Raw genomic sequence first — 17,670 nt, 5'->3', positions numbered from 1 at the left:
ATGTATAAATGTATAGATATATTAAAGTATAAGTGTATAAAAGTATAAATATATAAAAGTATTAAACTATCAATGTATCAATGTATCAATGTATAAAAGTAAAATGTATAACAGTATAAATGTATAAAAGTAAAATGTATAACAGTATAAATGTATAAAAGTAAAAAGTATAAATATATAAATGCATAAAAGTAAAAAAAAAACTAACAAAAAATGTATGATTGTGTAAATGTATAAAAGTATAGCATAAAAATTTATAATTGTTTTAATTTATAAAAGTATAAATACTTTTTATATTACTATTTTTACCATGGGATGAACACAGCGAGCTGTGGTGCCTAGGTAGAGCAAATGCAAGTAATGTTTTCCTTGTCCTATCGTATTTCAAAAGCTATGCTATTTGATAGAACATAAAATATATACCAGTTTGTCAAAATCGACAGGTACAAAACAAATATAATAAATTAAACACCATTTAGAATGCAAAAAAAAATAATTTAATAGTATTCAATAAACAGAAAGAGATTAGATTGCCAGATTGTACAATTGCAAGGTAAAAGAAAAACAAATCACGTGTGTGGCAGTTTCAGCGCTCATGTAGACATACAATGTGCTTTCATATTAATATGAATTGTTAAGAAAAAGGGTTAAAGCAAAGTTTCTGGTTGGAGTATATTATCTGACATAGGATAGTTTAGCACAGTGTTGTTCAAACTGTGGCACACGACCCGCGCGGGGGCACGAGTTCCACTCAAGAAGACATCAAAGTCTAGACCAAAGAGAAAGGACAATTTTTTTTTTTGTTCGAGGGGGAAAAAACGTTGTATTTTTATTGCAGCTCTGAATCTATGTTTGATTATCAACCAAGTAAAATTATGTTATTTCCAAAGCTTAACACATTAAAATATTAACAAGAACTTATCTTATTCTTCTTATCTTATATAATACAGACGTTGCTTCAAAAAAAAAAGAAGATGATTACGTCCTGCGCCTCATGCATTTAACCATGCATATTAATCAATGACTTAAATTCTGCCAAGTCACTATTTTCCTAGCTAGCTCAGGCAACCCATTCCATGCTCTAATAGCGCTAGGGAAGAAGGAGCCTTTGTACAAATTTGTCCTAGCATACCCGAAAACGTATCATTTGTTCAAGGTAAATATTTATTGTCTAACCAAATTTAACTTAATTTTTTTTTTTTTTTTTTGTATTTGAAAAAAGTTATAACTGTCAGATATTTCCCAGTGTGACCTACAAGTGCAGCAACTGTTGAATTTCTAGGAATATTATTAGAGCCGTTTTAGAGAACCGCGTCCACCCACCCAGAATTTTTGTTTAAATGAAGTTACGTGTTACATATAGTATAGTAAAAAGTGAATTGTAAATTAGACGAGGATAAACTTAAGAACGCAAACGCGAGATTGGGATTACAGTGCTCCAACAGACTTATACAGACCTAAACCTTTTGACTCTTCAATACTATCTCCGGAAAAAGCCTTTTTATAATTTGAAAACTTTAAACTTATCTACGAAACTAAAATGTATGGACTAGCTTTAATAAGCATGTACTAAGCAATGTGGGTTCTAAACATATTATAATATTTTTGCATAAGGATAAAAGGAATGCCGTTTCCTTATCATTACTTTGTGAAATGCTAGATGTCCTCTCTGTGATAGCATACAGTGCACCCCGATGTTTTAATCTAGCAAAATTGGGCGCGAACAAAACTCTTCTCATTTAGATGGTGCCACTGGCAAAGTTTGAGAAACGTTGATTTAAAAAAAAGGCTCTATGGTTTTTGCGTGTTTTATTACTTAGAAAGAAGCGCGTTAATGTTTAAAGGAAAAAATCAATTGCAAAGACACACATGAAGACACAAAGCAATAATAGACGGTTGTCTATGACCTAATAAAGGTTTTAATCCGCGAGAGTAGGTTTTATTTCAGAAGGTTTTGCCTTGGGTATATTAATTTTAGGGTAATTAACCTTTGCAGGTTTGTCACTCGGACCTGTTTTAGCGATATAGGTTCTATTGGGACAGCTATTTCCAGCTCCAAGTTCATCATACGTAGAGCGGCGGTGTAGTCTCACTTCTTTCCAGACGACATCGATCTTTGACCCAGCAATATGCTCCAGTTTCCCGCTCAATGTGAATGCATACTGATTCTCGTCTGCAAGTTCATTAATTAAAGGAATGGAGTCATTGTAATTCTGCTTTATCTCATTCCAGAGCCAAGGCAAACATTTAGTTTGGTTTGCTCGTTGAAGAGCAGCGTGGAATGGTTCAGATGTATCGCCAAATGTAAAATCTATCCACTTATTTTTATCGAGAATATTAGAATAACGGTAATGAAAGTTGAAATTAGGATGTTCCAAGCCTTCTCTGACTCTCAAATAGCCAGTAAACCTTACACTGAACCTTGCTGCAATGACAGCCGTATAGGGAATAGTTGTTCTAACTTTGCTCACTACAGCCGAATATTTCGCAGCTGACTGAGGTGGAATGGTATGGGTCGTAGACGCTTTATACAAAACAGATTTCATATTGCTGTCTTCACTTGAACTTGTTGTTGAATGTTCAATGCCTAATGTCAAGGAGATCGACCCACCAAATGATTTAAATCCGAAATCAAGCGAAGCTGACATTTCCGCACTGGTAGTAAAACTGCTGGTTATAGAGTGCACAATAGTTTCCGATATTATCTTTGAAAATTCAAATGTTTTGGTCGAGCTTGTATTCATGTGGTTATACTCTACACCACTATGTATAGCTTCAGGGCTTAAATTGTCAATGACCTTATCACCATATATAATGTCTTTTACGGCTAAAGACCAGTTTTTGTATTCAATAGTGAGTCTTTCATTACATCCTGGTATCCTACATTCTTTTCCATTAAAGTCTTGTTTGTTGGCAACCCAGGAATTTCCTTCCATGTGGAAATCTTCTCCCACATTGATGCCTCTAGCACCTAGGGGATAGGCGTAACCCAGCATGTTGGCCAGAGTTGCCAAGTTCGTTAAACTATTTTCCATTATTTTTTGTTTTATTTCTTCAGAACTTCTGTCTTCTTCTTCGTCCTTAAGCTGACAGCAGTAAATTTTGTCAAAACAATGGCTTTTACCGCAGCGAGATTTGTGAAGTGCCGTTACAGAGCGATTTGGTGGACAACTCAGTAAGAAGTTGAATTGATGATCGGTTACCTCCACAATATTACAATCACGGTAATAAAAAGGGTGCTTCGCAGGCTTACAACATCTGCCGTTTAGCATTCTAGTGGGTTTAATTAAAAATATCTGCATACCCTGAAGAAAGAATCCGCTGGGGCAATGGAGCCATACTTGGTTCTTATCTATTTTTTTATTCCAATCAACATATTCGACTACGATCGCCGATGAATTCCCACGCTGCATTTTCTCGCACTTGGCTGATTCCAAATTTGTAAGAGCATCGGTATGGTTAAGTCCAAATCCGACCACGTAGGAGTCATAATCCTTACATAATACTTGGTGGTCACTTCGATTGGATTTCGACCACGGAACCGTCATGCCATTGACGTTGACTACTTCTAATAGTGCCATGAAGACACGGAGCTTAGACAACAGCATGTTGGTCATCAGGATCTAAAACAAATATATTTAAAATAAATACATTAGAATTCATTTAAAAAAAATAATTGTAAATGTCATAAGCTTAATCTGATTTCATTCAGCATTATACGTCGTTGTTTGTTGAAGCATAAAAGGGTCAAACAATTGTGGAACTTTCACTTTACTAGGTACGGTAATTCTTTGAACCCAGATAAAGTCATTCACATGGATGGCTGCCTGGTCGTGCGATTTGCGCGCTGGACTGTCGTTTTGGATTTATCGATGGTCTCGGGCTTAAACCCTGCCCGCTCCCACCCGACGTCTTCCTGTGGGAGGTTTAGACTAGGAAGTAAACTGAAGCAAAATCTGAAACATGTAAAACAATTTTTACAAACATCAGTCTTTATTCTCTCCCCCTTTCTCTATCGCGCCTATACTTTTTTTTTTTTTTGGGGGGGGGGGGGACTTAATGTCGAGATTGTCAGTTCACATTGTTTGGATACAATTGAGAATTTGGCGCAAAATGTTATTTGTTTCATCAAAACGGACAAGTTTTGGCTTAGAGACAGTGAGACAGTGAGACAGTGATATTATTATTTAAAAAAAACAACAACCAAGAATATTTAATTTGTAACAAAGGTAAACGCTGAATTCTCTTGATTGCTTTAGAGATGAGAGAGAGGTCAGTTTTAGTTTTTGAAGTAAATTTTAACTTAGCAACAGACGAAAACCTCTATTGAAAATATTCTTGTATTATATTATTAGTAAATACATTTTATTTATGAGCCTGTATTTCTAGTCATAGAAAAGAAGGGAGTTGGGTGCCAATAATGTATCTTGCCTCGGGCGCTTGTTTTGCTCACTATGGCTCTGCCTGCCAATATTTGTTAGCGCACTGTCTCGCTATTCTTCGGGCGTTGTTTCGTGTAGATCTAAGCGGTTGCAGGTTTCTTGCGGTAGGTAGTTAGCATGGCTACTCTCTTATTCCTAGTGAGTTTTCATTTTTGGCAGACTTGCCTGAAACTAGACCTAGTTATTCTGTACTTCTTTACCAAAGACCAGTGATGGTGTCTGGTACATAGCATCACGTCTAGAGGCCCACCTGTTGTCTGCATCAGTCATTGAGAAATTTTTCTAATTTGGTTGTGCTTGTGGTATTCAGGGGTAATTTTATTTTTTTCACTAAGATGTGTGGATCCTAGTTGGTAGAAGTCTTATCCGGCAGGATAATAAAATGTGATCAGTTTCTCAATCTGCGCTTTGGAAGCAATTTGTCAGCAGTATGTTTACAATGGCTATTTCCCCTTTGTGACGAACCGTTTTAGCTCACTCAAGATATCACTCAGGTCTAAGCATTTAATTAATTTATTTACTCGCTATTAATCATCAATTTTATTAATTTAGCCAATCAAGCGCTAAAAACACAGCCACCACCCCTCCAATCCAACCCCACCCCCTTTGGCAGCGATGTCACATTTTACTATCCCCACTTTGACACGTGTCACACTAGACTCTTGACAAGAGTACACTCCCTCCATCTATCGTGGCAAACATCCGTTGACCCCCCCCCCTTCCGGGAGCGGCTGGTCACTTCAAAGTACCCATTCAACTTAACGCCTCGGGCAACGCTATTCGTCTAGCACTAGCCATTATCAAGGTATAATCTCCCTTGATTTTGGCCGAGCTCCGATAATCTCCCCTTCATAATCCACCTGGCCACCTGGGCTGATTTCCTGGGCTTTCAACTCGCGCCTTCGCGCAATGTCTATCTCCCGGAAACTCTCGTCACGGTCAAGCGTGGACCCCCATTGTCAAAGACGTCAGATAGTCTAGACCACCTCTGCACCTATCTCCCGCCACTCACCCCCCCCCCCTTTTCTATCCACGTGTATATGGACAAACTTCATCGTCCGATCTCATTCACGCTGGAGAGCCCACAGGGAGCACATCTAACTCTTGCTTGAGCTCTAGACTATTTTCATTCCCTTATTTCACTTTGGATTGGTGGTATGTAACTTAGTAAAGTGCTTGAGAACCATTTTACTTAGTAATGTATATATGTATATTTGTGCATTTATTACTACATTACTTGTGTATATATTTGTGCATTCTTATCATGGATAATGTAAGTAGATTACTGTATACTTATATTTTATATCATGACTTTTGTGGCTAAATGTTCAAACCAGCTGGACTAGAGTTTATTAACAATTCTTACCAGATGTATTTAGCTCTTTAACTATTATTAATTTAACTCTGATATATTAGCGCTCAGCACGAGCCTTCAACGTAGTATCATTGATTAATTCCTTGGCAGGGAATTATCCAAACATTTATGTAAACATGTCTTATTACTGAGTATGTATTTACTTATGCTCTATGTTTACTTATGTGAGAGCATGGGCGAGTATCAGACGTTGATCTCCCCTTCCCCTTTCATCTCATTTATCTAAGCGATATAGGTACTTGCTACTCACCGTGATTGGTGAACGACACTTGTATTACTTATCATATATCACTTATTATTGTTTGTTATTTCCCTTTATGGGAGTCCCCATTATTATTGTTATCTCCCTTGATGGGACACTATATTCATTTGTTAGTTCCCTTTGATATTTATGAAACTAGCTTATAGTTTCTATACATCAGTCTGAAGATGTCCTTCACGGAAAGGCATCTACCTCCCAGTGTTATCATTATGGCTAAACCGACGCATACATCATATCGTTGCAGCTTTTATCTATAGGCTACATCCGCCTGAAATCTTAGCAACCTAAAGCTGATAGCAGATTTGCTGGCACCAGATCTGTAGACATCAGACCTACTCATCCTTCAAGAGTCCAAGTAACAACGCTAGCCACAGACTCGTCACTGGCTTAACTGATTGGTAGACGCAGCTTAGCTCTGCAACCATACAAGTTGGACTGCACACGGAGCCTGGATCCACTACGCCAGCCCACTAGCAGACAGCATCAGTACCAGCCACACCCGTCTCACCAGTGCAGCACAAGGACCAAAAGCTAAGCAACCAGCCTAATGACACTCAGACCACTTGGTTCTAATATCTGATGATGATAGTCCTATATATGTAAATAAGCTAGATCCCATACTAGCAACTGTACAGCATTTCACCTTTCATTATCTTATTTTGTATAATAAACTGTACATAAGTTTACATCTAAATATAGTATTTGTTGCCTGCATTATAACGCTGTGCTTGTAGTTTATATGTGCAAGTAAGGATTCTCAAACCATAAAAATCCCCTAGACACCCAAAACGGCTAAATCTTAATCCGACTTGTCACAATGGCGAGCCTCGTCCGGGATTTACCCAACTAATACTGCAAGCACAGCAGGCAACTCCCCAGTATTTTAACTATCATCATTGTTAGAGTACAAGTCTATCGAGTGTCATTTAGAGCTATTTAATTTTCTAATTTTGTATTGCTGTAATTGTACTTCATTTACAGGTTCTTAAGCACCAAACAAAGGTTAATACCACCTTTCCTGTAACTCTTAAGTAATTGCTTTCAGCAGCTCCATCATCGTCTCCACCTCTTACTCTACCTTCCGCCTTTCCCCTTCATCACCCACCCTCACAATCCTAGCACCCCTCACCATCATGGCCAGTGGCACACGCTCCAAAGCGGACTCTGACATGAAACAAATAATAGCTGAACTCAGAGAACTCGCGGCCGTCATGTATGACGATGAGGCAGAGCAGAAAGAATTTGTGAGGGCACAAATTGATAAGGAGATGGAAGAAAGAAGAAAGGAGAAGGAAAGGAGACATGAAATAGCTATGGAAAGAAAGAGAAGGGAAATAGAAGTAGCCATAGCCAAAGAGAAGGAAATACTAGAAATCAGAGATAGCTATAGGCCGCAGAGTTTGGAGCTGAACAGCACATTCGCAAGACAAGACCAGGAAGCAGAGGAGAGTAAGACCATGGCTCATGTCCCAACTGGGCACACTGCCCAAACGGACACAGAAGTTACTGCTAAGGATGAAACATTCATGCCTGATACCCCTCCTCTCAACAATACCACGTTGTCTACTCAGCCCGACCCTCCTGCTCAGTCTAATAGTCTCTGCGATGCCCCAATTCAGCCAATGCCCTCGAGCAAAACCCCACCTAAAAAAGCACCAATCCAACAACCAGCCACGCACGAAAACTGTAATCGCCCAGCATGTAAGCCTCGTCATAACCAGAACGAAGCCCACCGTGACTGTAACAACAGCACGCGTGGCAACAAACCTAGCCAAGCCTACCATGACTGCAACAACAGCATGAGTAGCCGCAAATCTAACCGCAACCGCCAAAAGCAGCAGGCCCCACAGACCATTTCAGTAATGACCTCGGTCCTCAAACCCTCTGTGACTAATCAGCAAACACAGACTGATAGAACAGCGGGCGACCCATACGTCATATCAACACTGACTGTGGCCCCTGAACCCACTTCTCTTGGCCTAACGGAAACGGAAGTCCTACCGTTACTTCCTCAACCTGTCTCATCTCCCCCTGGGATTGAGACCATTCTGGTAAATGGGCGGTACGTCCGATCCTTATTTGACACAGGCTGTGCGGTAAGTTCAGTTATCCGCAAAGCACTGGTTGACCCAGCTGATCTCACAGATAGAACTGTGACGATTCAGTCCATTGACCGTGAGATCCCTCCAAAGGTTCTTCCTATTGCTAGGGTCCACGTAGAGTGCAAGTACGTGCATGGTACCATTGAGGCAGTTGTCATGGAATCGCCAGTGTATGACTTCATTCTAGGCTCCAGGTACATACCTCTAGGAGTTGTCAATAAACCATACTTCTCTCTGCCCGTTGGTAGAACGACAAAGCAGAAAGGTGGCAGCAACCAGCCGGTTGGAAGCCCTGGTCGCCACTCTAACAAATCCTTTACTGGCTCCTCAGCCAAGCTCAAGCCGCTCCACCCAGGCACTGACACTGCCAGGAAGTCACGAGGTAAGCATAATAACTACACTCGTGAGGGTTCGTTTAGCCCCCGCTCCTCAGCAATCAAACCGCTCAACCCTGACACTGGCACTGCTAGGAAGTCACGAGGTAAGCGAAATACCTACACTCGTGAGAGTTCTTGTAACTCCCGCTCTTCAGCTATCAAACCACTAATGCCTGTCACTGATCCTGCCAGGAAGTCACAGAGGAAAGTGAACTTTCACTCTCGTGAAAGTGGGCCTCATCACGGCTCCACCCACACTTTAAGGCCACTCTTCCCTGACATTGACCGTGTCTGGAAAATTAGAGGTAAGCCGATCAATCGCACTCACGAAGAAACGCCTCACTATGGCTTTAGAGATAAGCCCCGTCCAACATACGCGCATTGGGCCCTCCGCCATAACGTCCATCCCTCTTACTGGTCTGCCCCAAGAAGGAGATGTACCCAGTCCTATCTACCCGGCCTATTTCCCCAGGTTTCCAGAATTGCCCCTTCCACGTGGCAATCCGCCTGCGGACAGAACATAGGCGACAGCGGACCCTTAGGACGGACACCCATCTGGACCTTGGCAACCTCTTAACTACTGGAAAAATTTTCTTAAATGCTACGACCGACAGTAGACGAAACTTGAGTGATATCAACGTTAGCACTTTATAGATCTTTTAACAAAGACCTATCTTACGCAGGGAGGGTTGTGACGAACCGTTTTAGCTCACTCAAGATATCACTCAGGTCTAAGCATTTAATTAATTTATTTACTCGCTATTAATCATCAATTTTATTAATTTAGCCAATCAAGCGCTAAAAACACAGCCACCACCCCTCCAATCCAACCCCACCCCCTTTGGCAGCGATGTCACATTTTACTATCCCCACTTTGACACGTGTCACACTAGACTCTTGACAAGAGTACACTCCCTCCATCTATCGTGGCAAACATCCGTTGACCCCCCCCCCTTCCGGGAGCGGCTGGTCACTTCAAAGTACCCATTCAACTTAACGCCTCGGGCAACGCTATTCGTCTAGCACTAGCCATTATCAAGGTATAATCTCCCTTGATTTTGGCCGAGCTCCGATAATCTCCCCTTCATAATCCACCTGGCCACCTGGGCTGATTTCCTGGGCTTTCAACTCGCGCCTTCGCGCAATGTCTATCTCCCGGAAACTCTCGTCACGGTCAAGCGTGGACCCCCATTGTCAAAGACGTCAGATAGTCTAGACCACCTCTGCACCTATCTCCCGCCACTCACCCCCCCCCTTTTCTATCCACGTGTATATGGACAAACTTCATCGTCCGATCTCATTCACGCTGGAGAGCCCACAGGGAGCACATCTAACTCTTGCTTGAGCTCTAGACTATTTTCATTCCCTTATTTCACTTTGGATTGGTGGTATGTAACTTAGTAAAGTGCTTGAGAACCATTTTACTTAGTAATGTATATATGTATATTTGTGCATTTATTACTACATTACTTGTGTATATATTTGTGCATTCTTATCATGGATAATGTAAGTAGATTACTGTATACTTATATTTTATATCATGACTTTTGTGGCTAAATGTTCAAACCAGCTGGACTAGAGTTTATTAACAATTCTTACCAGATGTATTTAGCTCTTTAACTATTATTAATTTAACTCTGATATATTAGCGCTCAGCACGAGCCTTCAACGTAGTATCATTGATTAATTCCTTGGCAGGGAATTATCCAAACATTTATGTAAACATGTCTTATTACTGAGTATGTATTTACTTATGCTCTATGTTTACTTATGTGAGAGCATGGGCGAGTATCAGACGTTGATCTCCCCTTCCCCTTTCATCTCATTTATCTAAGCGATATAGGTACTTGCTACTCACCGTGATTGGTGAACGACACTTGTATTACTTATCATATATCACTTATTATTGTTTGTTATTTCCCTTTATGGGAGTCCCCATTATTATTGTTATCTCCCTTGATGGGACACTATATTCATTTGTTAGTTCCCTTTGATATTTATGAAACTAGCTTATAGTTTCTATACATCAGTCTGAAGATGTCCTTCACGGAAAGGCATCTACCTCCCAGTGTTATCATTATGGCTAAACCGACGCATACATCATATCGTTGCAGCTTTTATCTATAGGCTACATCCGCCTGAAATCTTAGCAACCTAAAGCTGATAGCAGATTTGCTGGCACCAGATCTGTAGACATCAGACCTACTCATCCTTCAAGAGTCCAAGTAACAACGCTAGCCACAGACTCGTCACTGGCTTAACTGATTGGTAGACGCAGCTTAGCTCTGCAACCATACAAGTTGGACTGCACACGGAGCCTGGATCCACTACGCCAGCCCACTAGCAGACAGCATCAGTACCAGCCACACCCGTCTCACCAGTGCAGCACAAGGACCAAAAGCTAAGCAACCAGCCTAATGACACTCAGACCACTTGGTTCTAATATCTGATGATGATAGTCCTATATATGTAAATAAGCTAGATCCCATACTAGCAACTGTACAGCATTTCACCTTTCATTATCTTATTTTGTATAATAAACTGTACATAAGTTTACATCTAAATATAGTATTTGTTGCCTGCATTATAACGCTGTGCTTGTAGTTTATATGTGCAAGTAAGGATTCTCAAACCATAAAAATCCCCTAGACACCCAAAACGGCCAAATCTTAATCCGACTTGTCACACCCTTTACAAATCGGTAAAAAAAAAATAATAAAGTTCCCCTTTCAGACCTTTCTATGGCCTACGGGTGGCCAACACAACGACAAACCACCTTCACTTTTCTCAAACTAATGTCAGGAACCCATTAGAGCTGGGTAGACTCAGAGGCGCCTGAAGATTCCGAAATTAAAATCCCAATCTTCACCAGGATTTGAACCCCGAAAGCTAAGCACTTTACCACTCAGCCACCGCGCCTTTTAAAAATCAGTGTAGGTAAGTTCAGATGTAATACAACAGGCAGTAACCTCAAAAGAATTACAACAGAATATCACAATGTTTTAGTTCAAACAATTGGACAAAGAAAATCTAGCAATGTTTACAATAATAACTACAACAGTACCTATAACGATGGAAGACAATTTAGAAAGACATATTTATTTAATAGATCCGATAACAATATAATGCAAGCCTAAATAGAAAAAGTGGCATACATTTGAATAGAGCATCTAGAACAGTTTGTAAATGGGACTGGAACATTTTCTTAACTCGATACAGAGACATTTTGTCCAGTTTTAAAAGCAAGGAAAATACTAGCAGAAACTGGAAGTTGACTCATGCCCAGGGCCCGCCCTAATAATTGCGGGTGCCCTATGCGAAACGGATTGCGGGGGACCCAGTCTGGGTAGGGATAAGCTTAATGTCAAAATAAAGATTTTGTATTAGAAAAGACATAATCCTTTGCAATAAATGTTTAGTTAATGAAAGCTAAAATGCCGTTTTTTTTAATCGCGCGTAGTATTAGCACCACAAAATACAATTTTGTCTATTTTTCAGATTTGTATGACTATTCAGGAGAATTCCAGGACTTTTTCGTATATTTTGCCATTACAGGAGATTTCCAGGAGGCCCTGGAAAATCAGGAAGCCTTGGAAACCCTGTTATTATATATAAGATAATGATTTAATTAAAAAGTTTACACCTAGAATAAGCGCGGGGCCTCTGAAAGCCTAAGTCCGGCCCTGCTCATGTCTTATTTAGTGTATTTAATTTAGTTCTAAACACAGCATAAACCTGTAAATAGTATAGCTCAAAGAGATGAGAGTGATTAAATAAACTAACATATTATCTGTACTATATTGAACAGACGACCTTTACATCATCTGCCCTATAGACCACAAAGTCTTCAAGGGGGACTTTACTTACTACTACATATACTTTGGTGTAATACACAACTTGTAAGACAAATTTCCATACGGACAATAAAGATTATTATTATTATTATTATTATTAATATTTACATATATAATATTTTGTTAAAGAATATCCCATTTAAAACTGTCAGGTAGAGTTGAAACCTGTATTAACTCTCTTTACCCTTGGTCAATCAGAGTTTATTTGTTATACTTAACTCTTTAAAACAAAATACGTTTTACAATGTATGAAATAAATGTTGAAAATTATGTGCTTAATTTCTAGCTACAATATTCACTTACTACAGAAAACTTTTGATGTTTACAAACTTGATCTTGAAAAAAATTTTTTTTTAGATGTTGTCTCTTGTCTGTACTAGATTGAGACTGGTTCTTAAAATGGACGAAAGAGCGCCTCTTTAAAATTAAGATTTAGTCGAAAGATCTTATTATGGGTAACAATAATTTAAAGATCTTTTTTTTTAGTGTGAAAATAATTACTCAATTTAGTTTAGTGAATTTCGTGTCAAGTTTCGGGTTTGGAAGCAGGTTGTAAACGGTCAAAAGAGATCACATTAGGTAAATCAATGATTAATAAATGAAGTGCCAGGTTCAATTGAAAACATTTCTTCAATGATTTAATCGGGATATCTCTTGACAAACTGAAAAAAACAACTTTACATTATAATTGATCATTTTAAAGTCACAGAAATCTGATTAGTTACTTATGTGGACATTTCTGATTTAATTCCAACGAAAATCTGTTGTAACAAATGTATTACAATAAATACGAACTCTAATTATCTGTAAACAAATGTATTACAATAAATACAAACTCTAATTATCTGTAACAAATGGATAAGGTCAAGTAGGTAACTCAATTCCTTTTATCATGCAGAGTGCTAGGAAGCTTTGCATCAATCAGTCAATAAATCATTTAATCATCCATCTTTTTATCAACCATTTAGTCAGTCAGTAAGCGTGTCTGTGTGTCAATCTATGTCAATCTATCTATCTATCTATCTATCTATCTATCTATCTATCTATCTATCTATCTATCTATCTATCTATCTATCTATCTATCTATCTATCTATCTATCTATCATCTATCTATCTATCTATCTATCTATCCTCTATCTATCTATCTATCTATTTATCTATCTATTTATCTATCTATCTATCTATCTATCTATCTATCTATCTATATATCTATCATCTATCTATCTATCTATCTATTACGTTATCTAGCTATCTATCTGGCTATCTATCTAGCTATTTAATCTACACTTTAGCGTAAAATTGTTAAGAAATTGTTGTTTTTTTAATTGTGTACACTAATCTGGTCTGTTGTTATATTTTATCTTGTCTCTCTTTATTACTTAGTGTATTTAGTGTATTTTTTAACAATGCATATTTTTTTGCCGCCGGAAGCAATTGCGTTTTCCTTCACTCAAATGATGATGATTGTGTGAACAAAGTAGATTGTATCTAGATCTATAGACTATACCTAGTCAAGTCTAAGTCTGATAAAATACTTTCAAAAAGGCTAGTTGTTGATTCTAGCTCGGGCTATCTATTATTTTATTACAAGCTTTACTAGCATTCACCATTTCTAGGACTAGATCTAGATTTAGTTAGATCTCTAGAGTGTATGTGATGTAGAAACAAGTCGGCTATTCGGCCATTGGGCAGACTGGGCTCTATAGCTTTGGTCAGCAGCCAGTCTAGGAGACGGAAACTCCGATATAAAACCTACGGCTATCTGTTGTTCACGGCCGTCTCGACTTCTGTGCTACTGTGAACTGCATTTAGCTTAAAGAGTGGTATTGGTCTGCGCGAGCCAATTATCACTATATAAATACTCTGCGCAGGCTGGAGGCAATACAGTACTTAGCCCACAAATGACTAGTCCGAAACGAGTCGATAAAAGGATACCTCTCAGAGTCACCTGCTTGAATGTCCGCACACTGCAGGACAGCAACGAAAATGAATGCCCTCAACGGAAGTCTGCGCTGGTGGCTTTAGAGTTGGCTCGGCTAGATGAAGTTATAGCTGCCCTCAGTGAGGTACGCCTGGCAAGCCAGGGGTCGTTGACTGAAAGATGGGCTGGCTACACCCTATACTGGTCCGGAAAAGGCCCTGAGGAGCACAGGCAATCGGGGGTGGCCTTTATGGTAAAGCAATCTCTTGCCAAGAAACTATTAGATATCCCTGTTGGTCACTCAGACCGACTGATGTAGCTCAGACTACCGTTAGATGGCTCCAGATACGTTACTATTATCAGTGCTTACGCTTCCACTCTGCCGGCAGAGCCTGAAACCAAGGAAAGATTCTACAATGACCTGAGGAGAGTCCTGTGCAAGGTGAACACTACTGACAAACTTATTATCATGGGCGACTGCAACGCTCGAGTGGGGAACGACTACAGCGCTTGGCCAGGTGTTCTAGGTAGGCATGGCAACTGCAACGATAACGGCAGGCTCCTGTTGGAACTCTGCTCTGAAGCAAAGCTTGCGATAACCAACACGTTTTTTCAACAAAAAAGCAGTTTCAAGACCACATGGATGCATCCACGCTCAAAGCACTGGCACCTGTTGGATTACATAATAGTGAGGCAGTGGAATGTCAGGGATGTGACGCACACTAGAGTAATGCCCAGTGCCGACTGTTACACGGATCATCGTCTTGTCCGGACGAAGCTGAACATCACCATCAAGATGGTAAAAAAAGATGGCCTGCCTAGGGCAAAGAAGCTAAATGTTGAAAGGCTGGCTGACGTACGAGAGCGCTTCAGTGTACTACTCGAGGCTAATCTTTGAAAGCCCCAGTACAATGATCCAGATAGCTACTGGAGCCAGCTAAAAGCGATACTTCAAGACGTGATGGCCAAAGTCGTGGGATATTGCAGTAAACCCAACAGAGACTGGTTTGATGAGAACAATACCGCAATTAATGAACTACTAATGAATAAACATAAATACTATCGGTCTGTTCTCGCGAACCCTAATGACATCTCAGCCAGAACTCTCTATAAAGCTTCTTGTCACACTCTGCAGTCAAAGATCAGGGAACTAAAAAATAATTGGTGAGACAGGCTGACACTGGTGACAGACGCTATTTCTATGAGTCGCTTCGTTGTGCCTATGGCCCAACCTACCAGACTACAGCACCGCTAAGATCATCCGATCGTTCTATACTATTTACCAGCAAGGCGGACATACTAAATCGCTGGACAGAACACTACAGTATGCTGTTTGGTGATAAAAGGCACGTATTGGAGAAATCGCTGGCAAATGTCCCTCAGAAAACTATAAAAGAGAAGCTCGACGACCGACCGACATCTGAAAAATTTGAGACAGCAATATCTAAACAAAAAAAAAAAAACAAGGCACCTGGCTCTGATGGACTTCCCGCTGAAATATTTAAAATGGGTTTTGTCGTCCTGACCGAGAGGCTAACAGACTTGTTCGCTCTATGGTCCCACCTGAACTTCGAGATTCCGTAATCATATCCCTATACAAAAAGGGTGACAAGTTTAACTGCTCCAGCTATCGAGGCATTACACTTCTGCTTTTCCCCAATTAATTTCAGGTACCCCTTAGAGCTGGGTGGACTCGGATCCTGAAATTAAAAATTCCGGATTTTTGGAATTAAAAATTGGCTTAATTTTTTTTCAAATGGGGCGCGTTGCCTGAATGGTTAAGCACTTAGCTTCCGAATCTGTGGTCCTGGGTTCAAATTACAGTGAGGACTAAGATTTTAAACTTCGGGATTTTATTTTTTAGGGCGCGCCTTAGTCCAACCAATTGTTATAGGTGCCTAACTTTTGTCGAGGAAATTATGGGCGGTTGGTTGGCGTTCAGGCCATATGACACCCTGCACGTAAGCCGTTGGCAGAACAAAAAAAAGATGAACTTAACATAATTCCCTCTGTAGATTGCGAGGTCTAAAAGGGGGATCTTTCCTTTATTTATTACAAACAATCTAATGGTAAACAGTTTAAAGAATTGATAGAAAATTGAAATAAATCGTTTCATTGTACAAAACCAGAATGTTGAAGCCTGGTAATTATCTGGCATTGTGCTCAATCAGTTTTAGTTCTAGGTGTTATTTCTCTAAATCGCAATAGCTATGTATGTTAAGACCAATTATTGTAAGTATTGATTGTAGGTTTTTGTAAAATTTGAAAAAAAAAAGTTAATTTAAATTTAGCTAAACGTTTTCTGCAAAACGTATCTTATTTTATCTTAGATAATACAGACGTTACTTCAAAAAAAAAAAAGATTACGTCTTATGCGTTATGCTTTCAGTGTCTTTCTGAGTATTTTTTAAAATTTTTAGCGGCCCCCGTAAGGGTAAAAAGCCGCTATTAGGTTTGTGCAAAATGTCCGTCTGTCCGTCTGTCACAGTCAGATCTCGAAAACTAGAAGAGATATGAAAAATATTATTTCACAATTAAATGCGGCTTGAAAAGTTTAGGAGCAACGGCTACTTTTGGTTTTCTAAAAGCAAACCTTTTAATTTATAAAATTAATTATGCAAGCGATTTTTTCATAAAAATACACCCATTCTAAAACAATTACGTAAATGTAAGGGAAGCAATGTTACAATATGCTAACAAAGATAGACAATTGTCGTATATTTTCAATATCACTAAGTCAAAAATATATATAAAATGTACAGAAATGTTTACAACAAATATAAATAATAGTTAAAGGTGTTTTTTCTGATCAACTAGCTGCTAAAATTAAAAGAAAACATTTCTGTTTGTTTATATAGGCTAATAATGCACTTTGTAGGAAAAAATATCATTTACATTTTTTAAAATGGACTTTTTATGCAGCGACTTTCGTGCAGTAGCGTAACGTCACAACGTGCTATGGTGCTAAACCTATTCCTTTAACTTTTTTAAAAAATCAGATTTTATTTATTTTTTGTTTATGGCCCCCATTTAAATAAAAGAAGCTTATTTTTTGTGCGTTTTGTCTGTTGGTCGGTCTGTCCGTCACGACTAGATTAACAAATAACACTAAAGGCTATTGCAAATCTGATTTAACCATTATTTTTTTTATTCAGGAATATTGTAATAGTTTTAAGTATCTATAATAGATTGTTCCGGATGATTTGTGAAAAACAAATCAATGCCAACGAATATTTGTTTGCTCTTCTAACTAATATTAGATTTTATTTCCATGCTTGAACATTGCAATAAACATATGATCTTTAATACATTGTTCCGGTTTTTTAATGTAAATAGC

At 39.0% G+C, this 17,670-nt stretch overlaps 3 protein-coding genes across 4 annotated transcripts; 2 read left to right on the top strand and 1 right to left on the bottom strand.

The window, feature by feature from the left end:
* Positions 1 to 474: 474 nt before the first annotated feature.
* Positions 475 to 12,825, bottom strand: LOC106053191 (uncharacterized). The gene is made up of 2 exons (XM_056039551.1): positions 12,716 to 12,825; positions 475 to 3,623 (listed from the first exon to the last, which is right to left on the bottom strand). Exon 2 carries the CDS (start codon positions 3,615 to 3,617, stop codon positions 1,920 to 1,922), a length of 1,698 nt encoding a protein of 565 aa, XP_055895526.1. The 5' UTR covers positions 3,618 to 3,623; positions 12,716 to 12,825; the 3' UTR covers positions 475 to 1,919.
* On the top strand, positions 4,904 to 11,243 carry LOC129927884 (uncharacterized). Of its 2 annotated transcripts, none has more exons than XR_008779534.1 (2): positions 4,904 to 9,946; positions 10,673 to 11,243. XR_008779534.1 is itself a non-coding variant. In XM_056039549.1 (2 exons), exon 2 carries the CDS (start codon positions 7,213 to 7,215, stop codon positions 9,133 to 9,135), a length of 1,923 nt encoding a protein of 640 aa, XP_055895524.1. In that variant the 5' UTR covers positions 4,904 to 5,597; positions 6,324 to 7,212; the 3' UTR covers positions 9,136 to 11,243. The 2 variants fall into 2 exon arrangements, 1 of the variants encoding a protein (XP_055895524.1); XM_056039549.1 differs by having other exon boundaries at positions 4,904 to 5,597; positions 6,324 to 11,243.
* A 1,488-nt stretch (positions 12,826 to 14,313) lies between the features above and the next one.
* On the top strand, positions 14,314 to 15,231 carry LOC106067698 (craniofacial development protein 2-like). Its single transcript, XM_056039372.1, has 2 exons — positions 14,314 to 14,478; positions 14,653 to 15,231. The coding sequence occupies exons 1-2, from the start codon at positions 14,314 to 14,316 to the stop codon at positions 15,229 to 15,231; spliced, it is 744 nt and encodes a 247-aa protein (XP_055895347.1).
* Positions 15,232 to 17,670: the final 2,439 nt, after the last annotated feature.

Source organism: Biomphalaria glabrata, chromosome 8 (assembly GCF_947242115.1).
Source record: "Biomphalaria glabrata chromosome 8, xgBioGlab47.1, whole genome shotgun sequence".
NCBI classification, from domain to species: domain Eukaryota; kingdom Metazoa; phylum Mollusca; class Gastropoda; family Planorbidae; genus Biomphalaria; species Biomphalaria glabrata.
The sequence above is the reverse complement of the archived record's forward strand: the minus strand, read 5'-3'. Positions and strand labels throughout refer to the sequence as shown.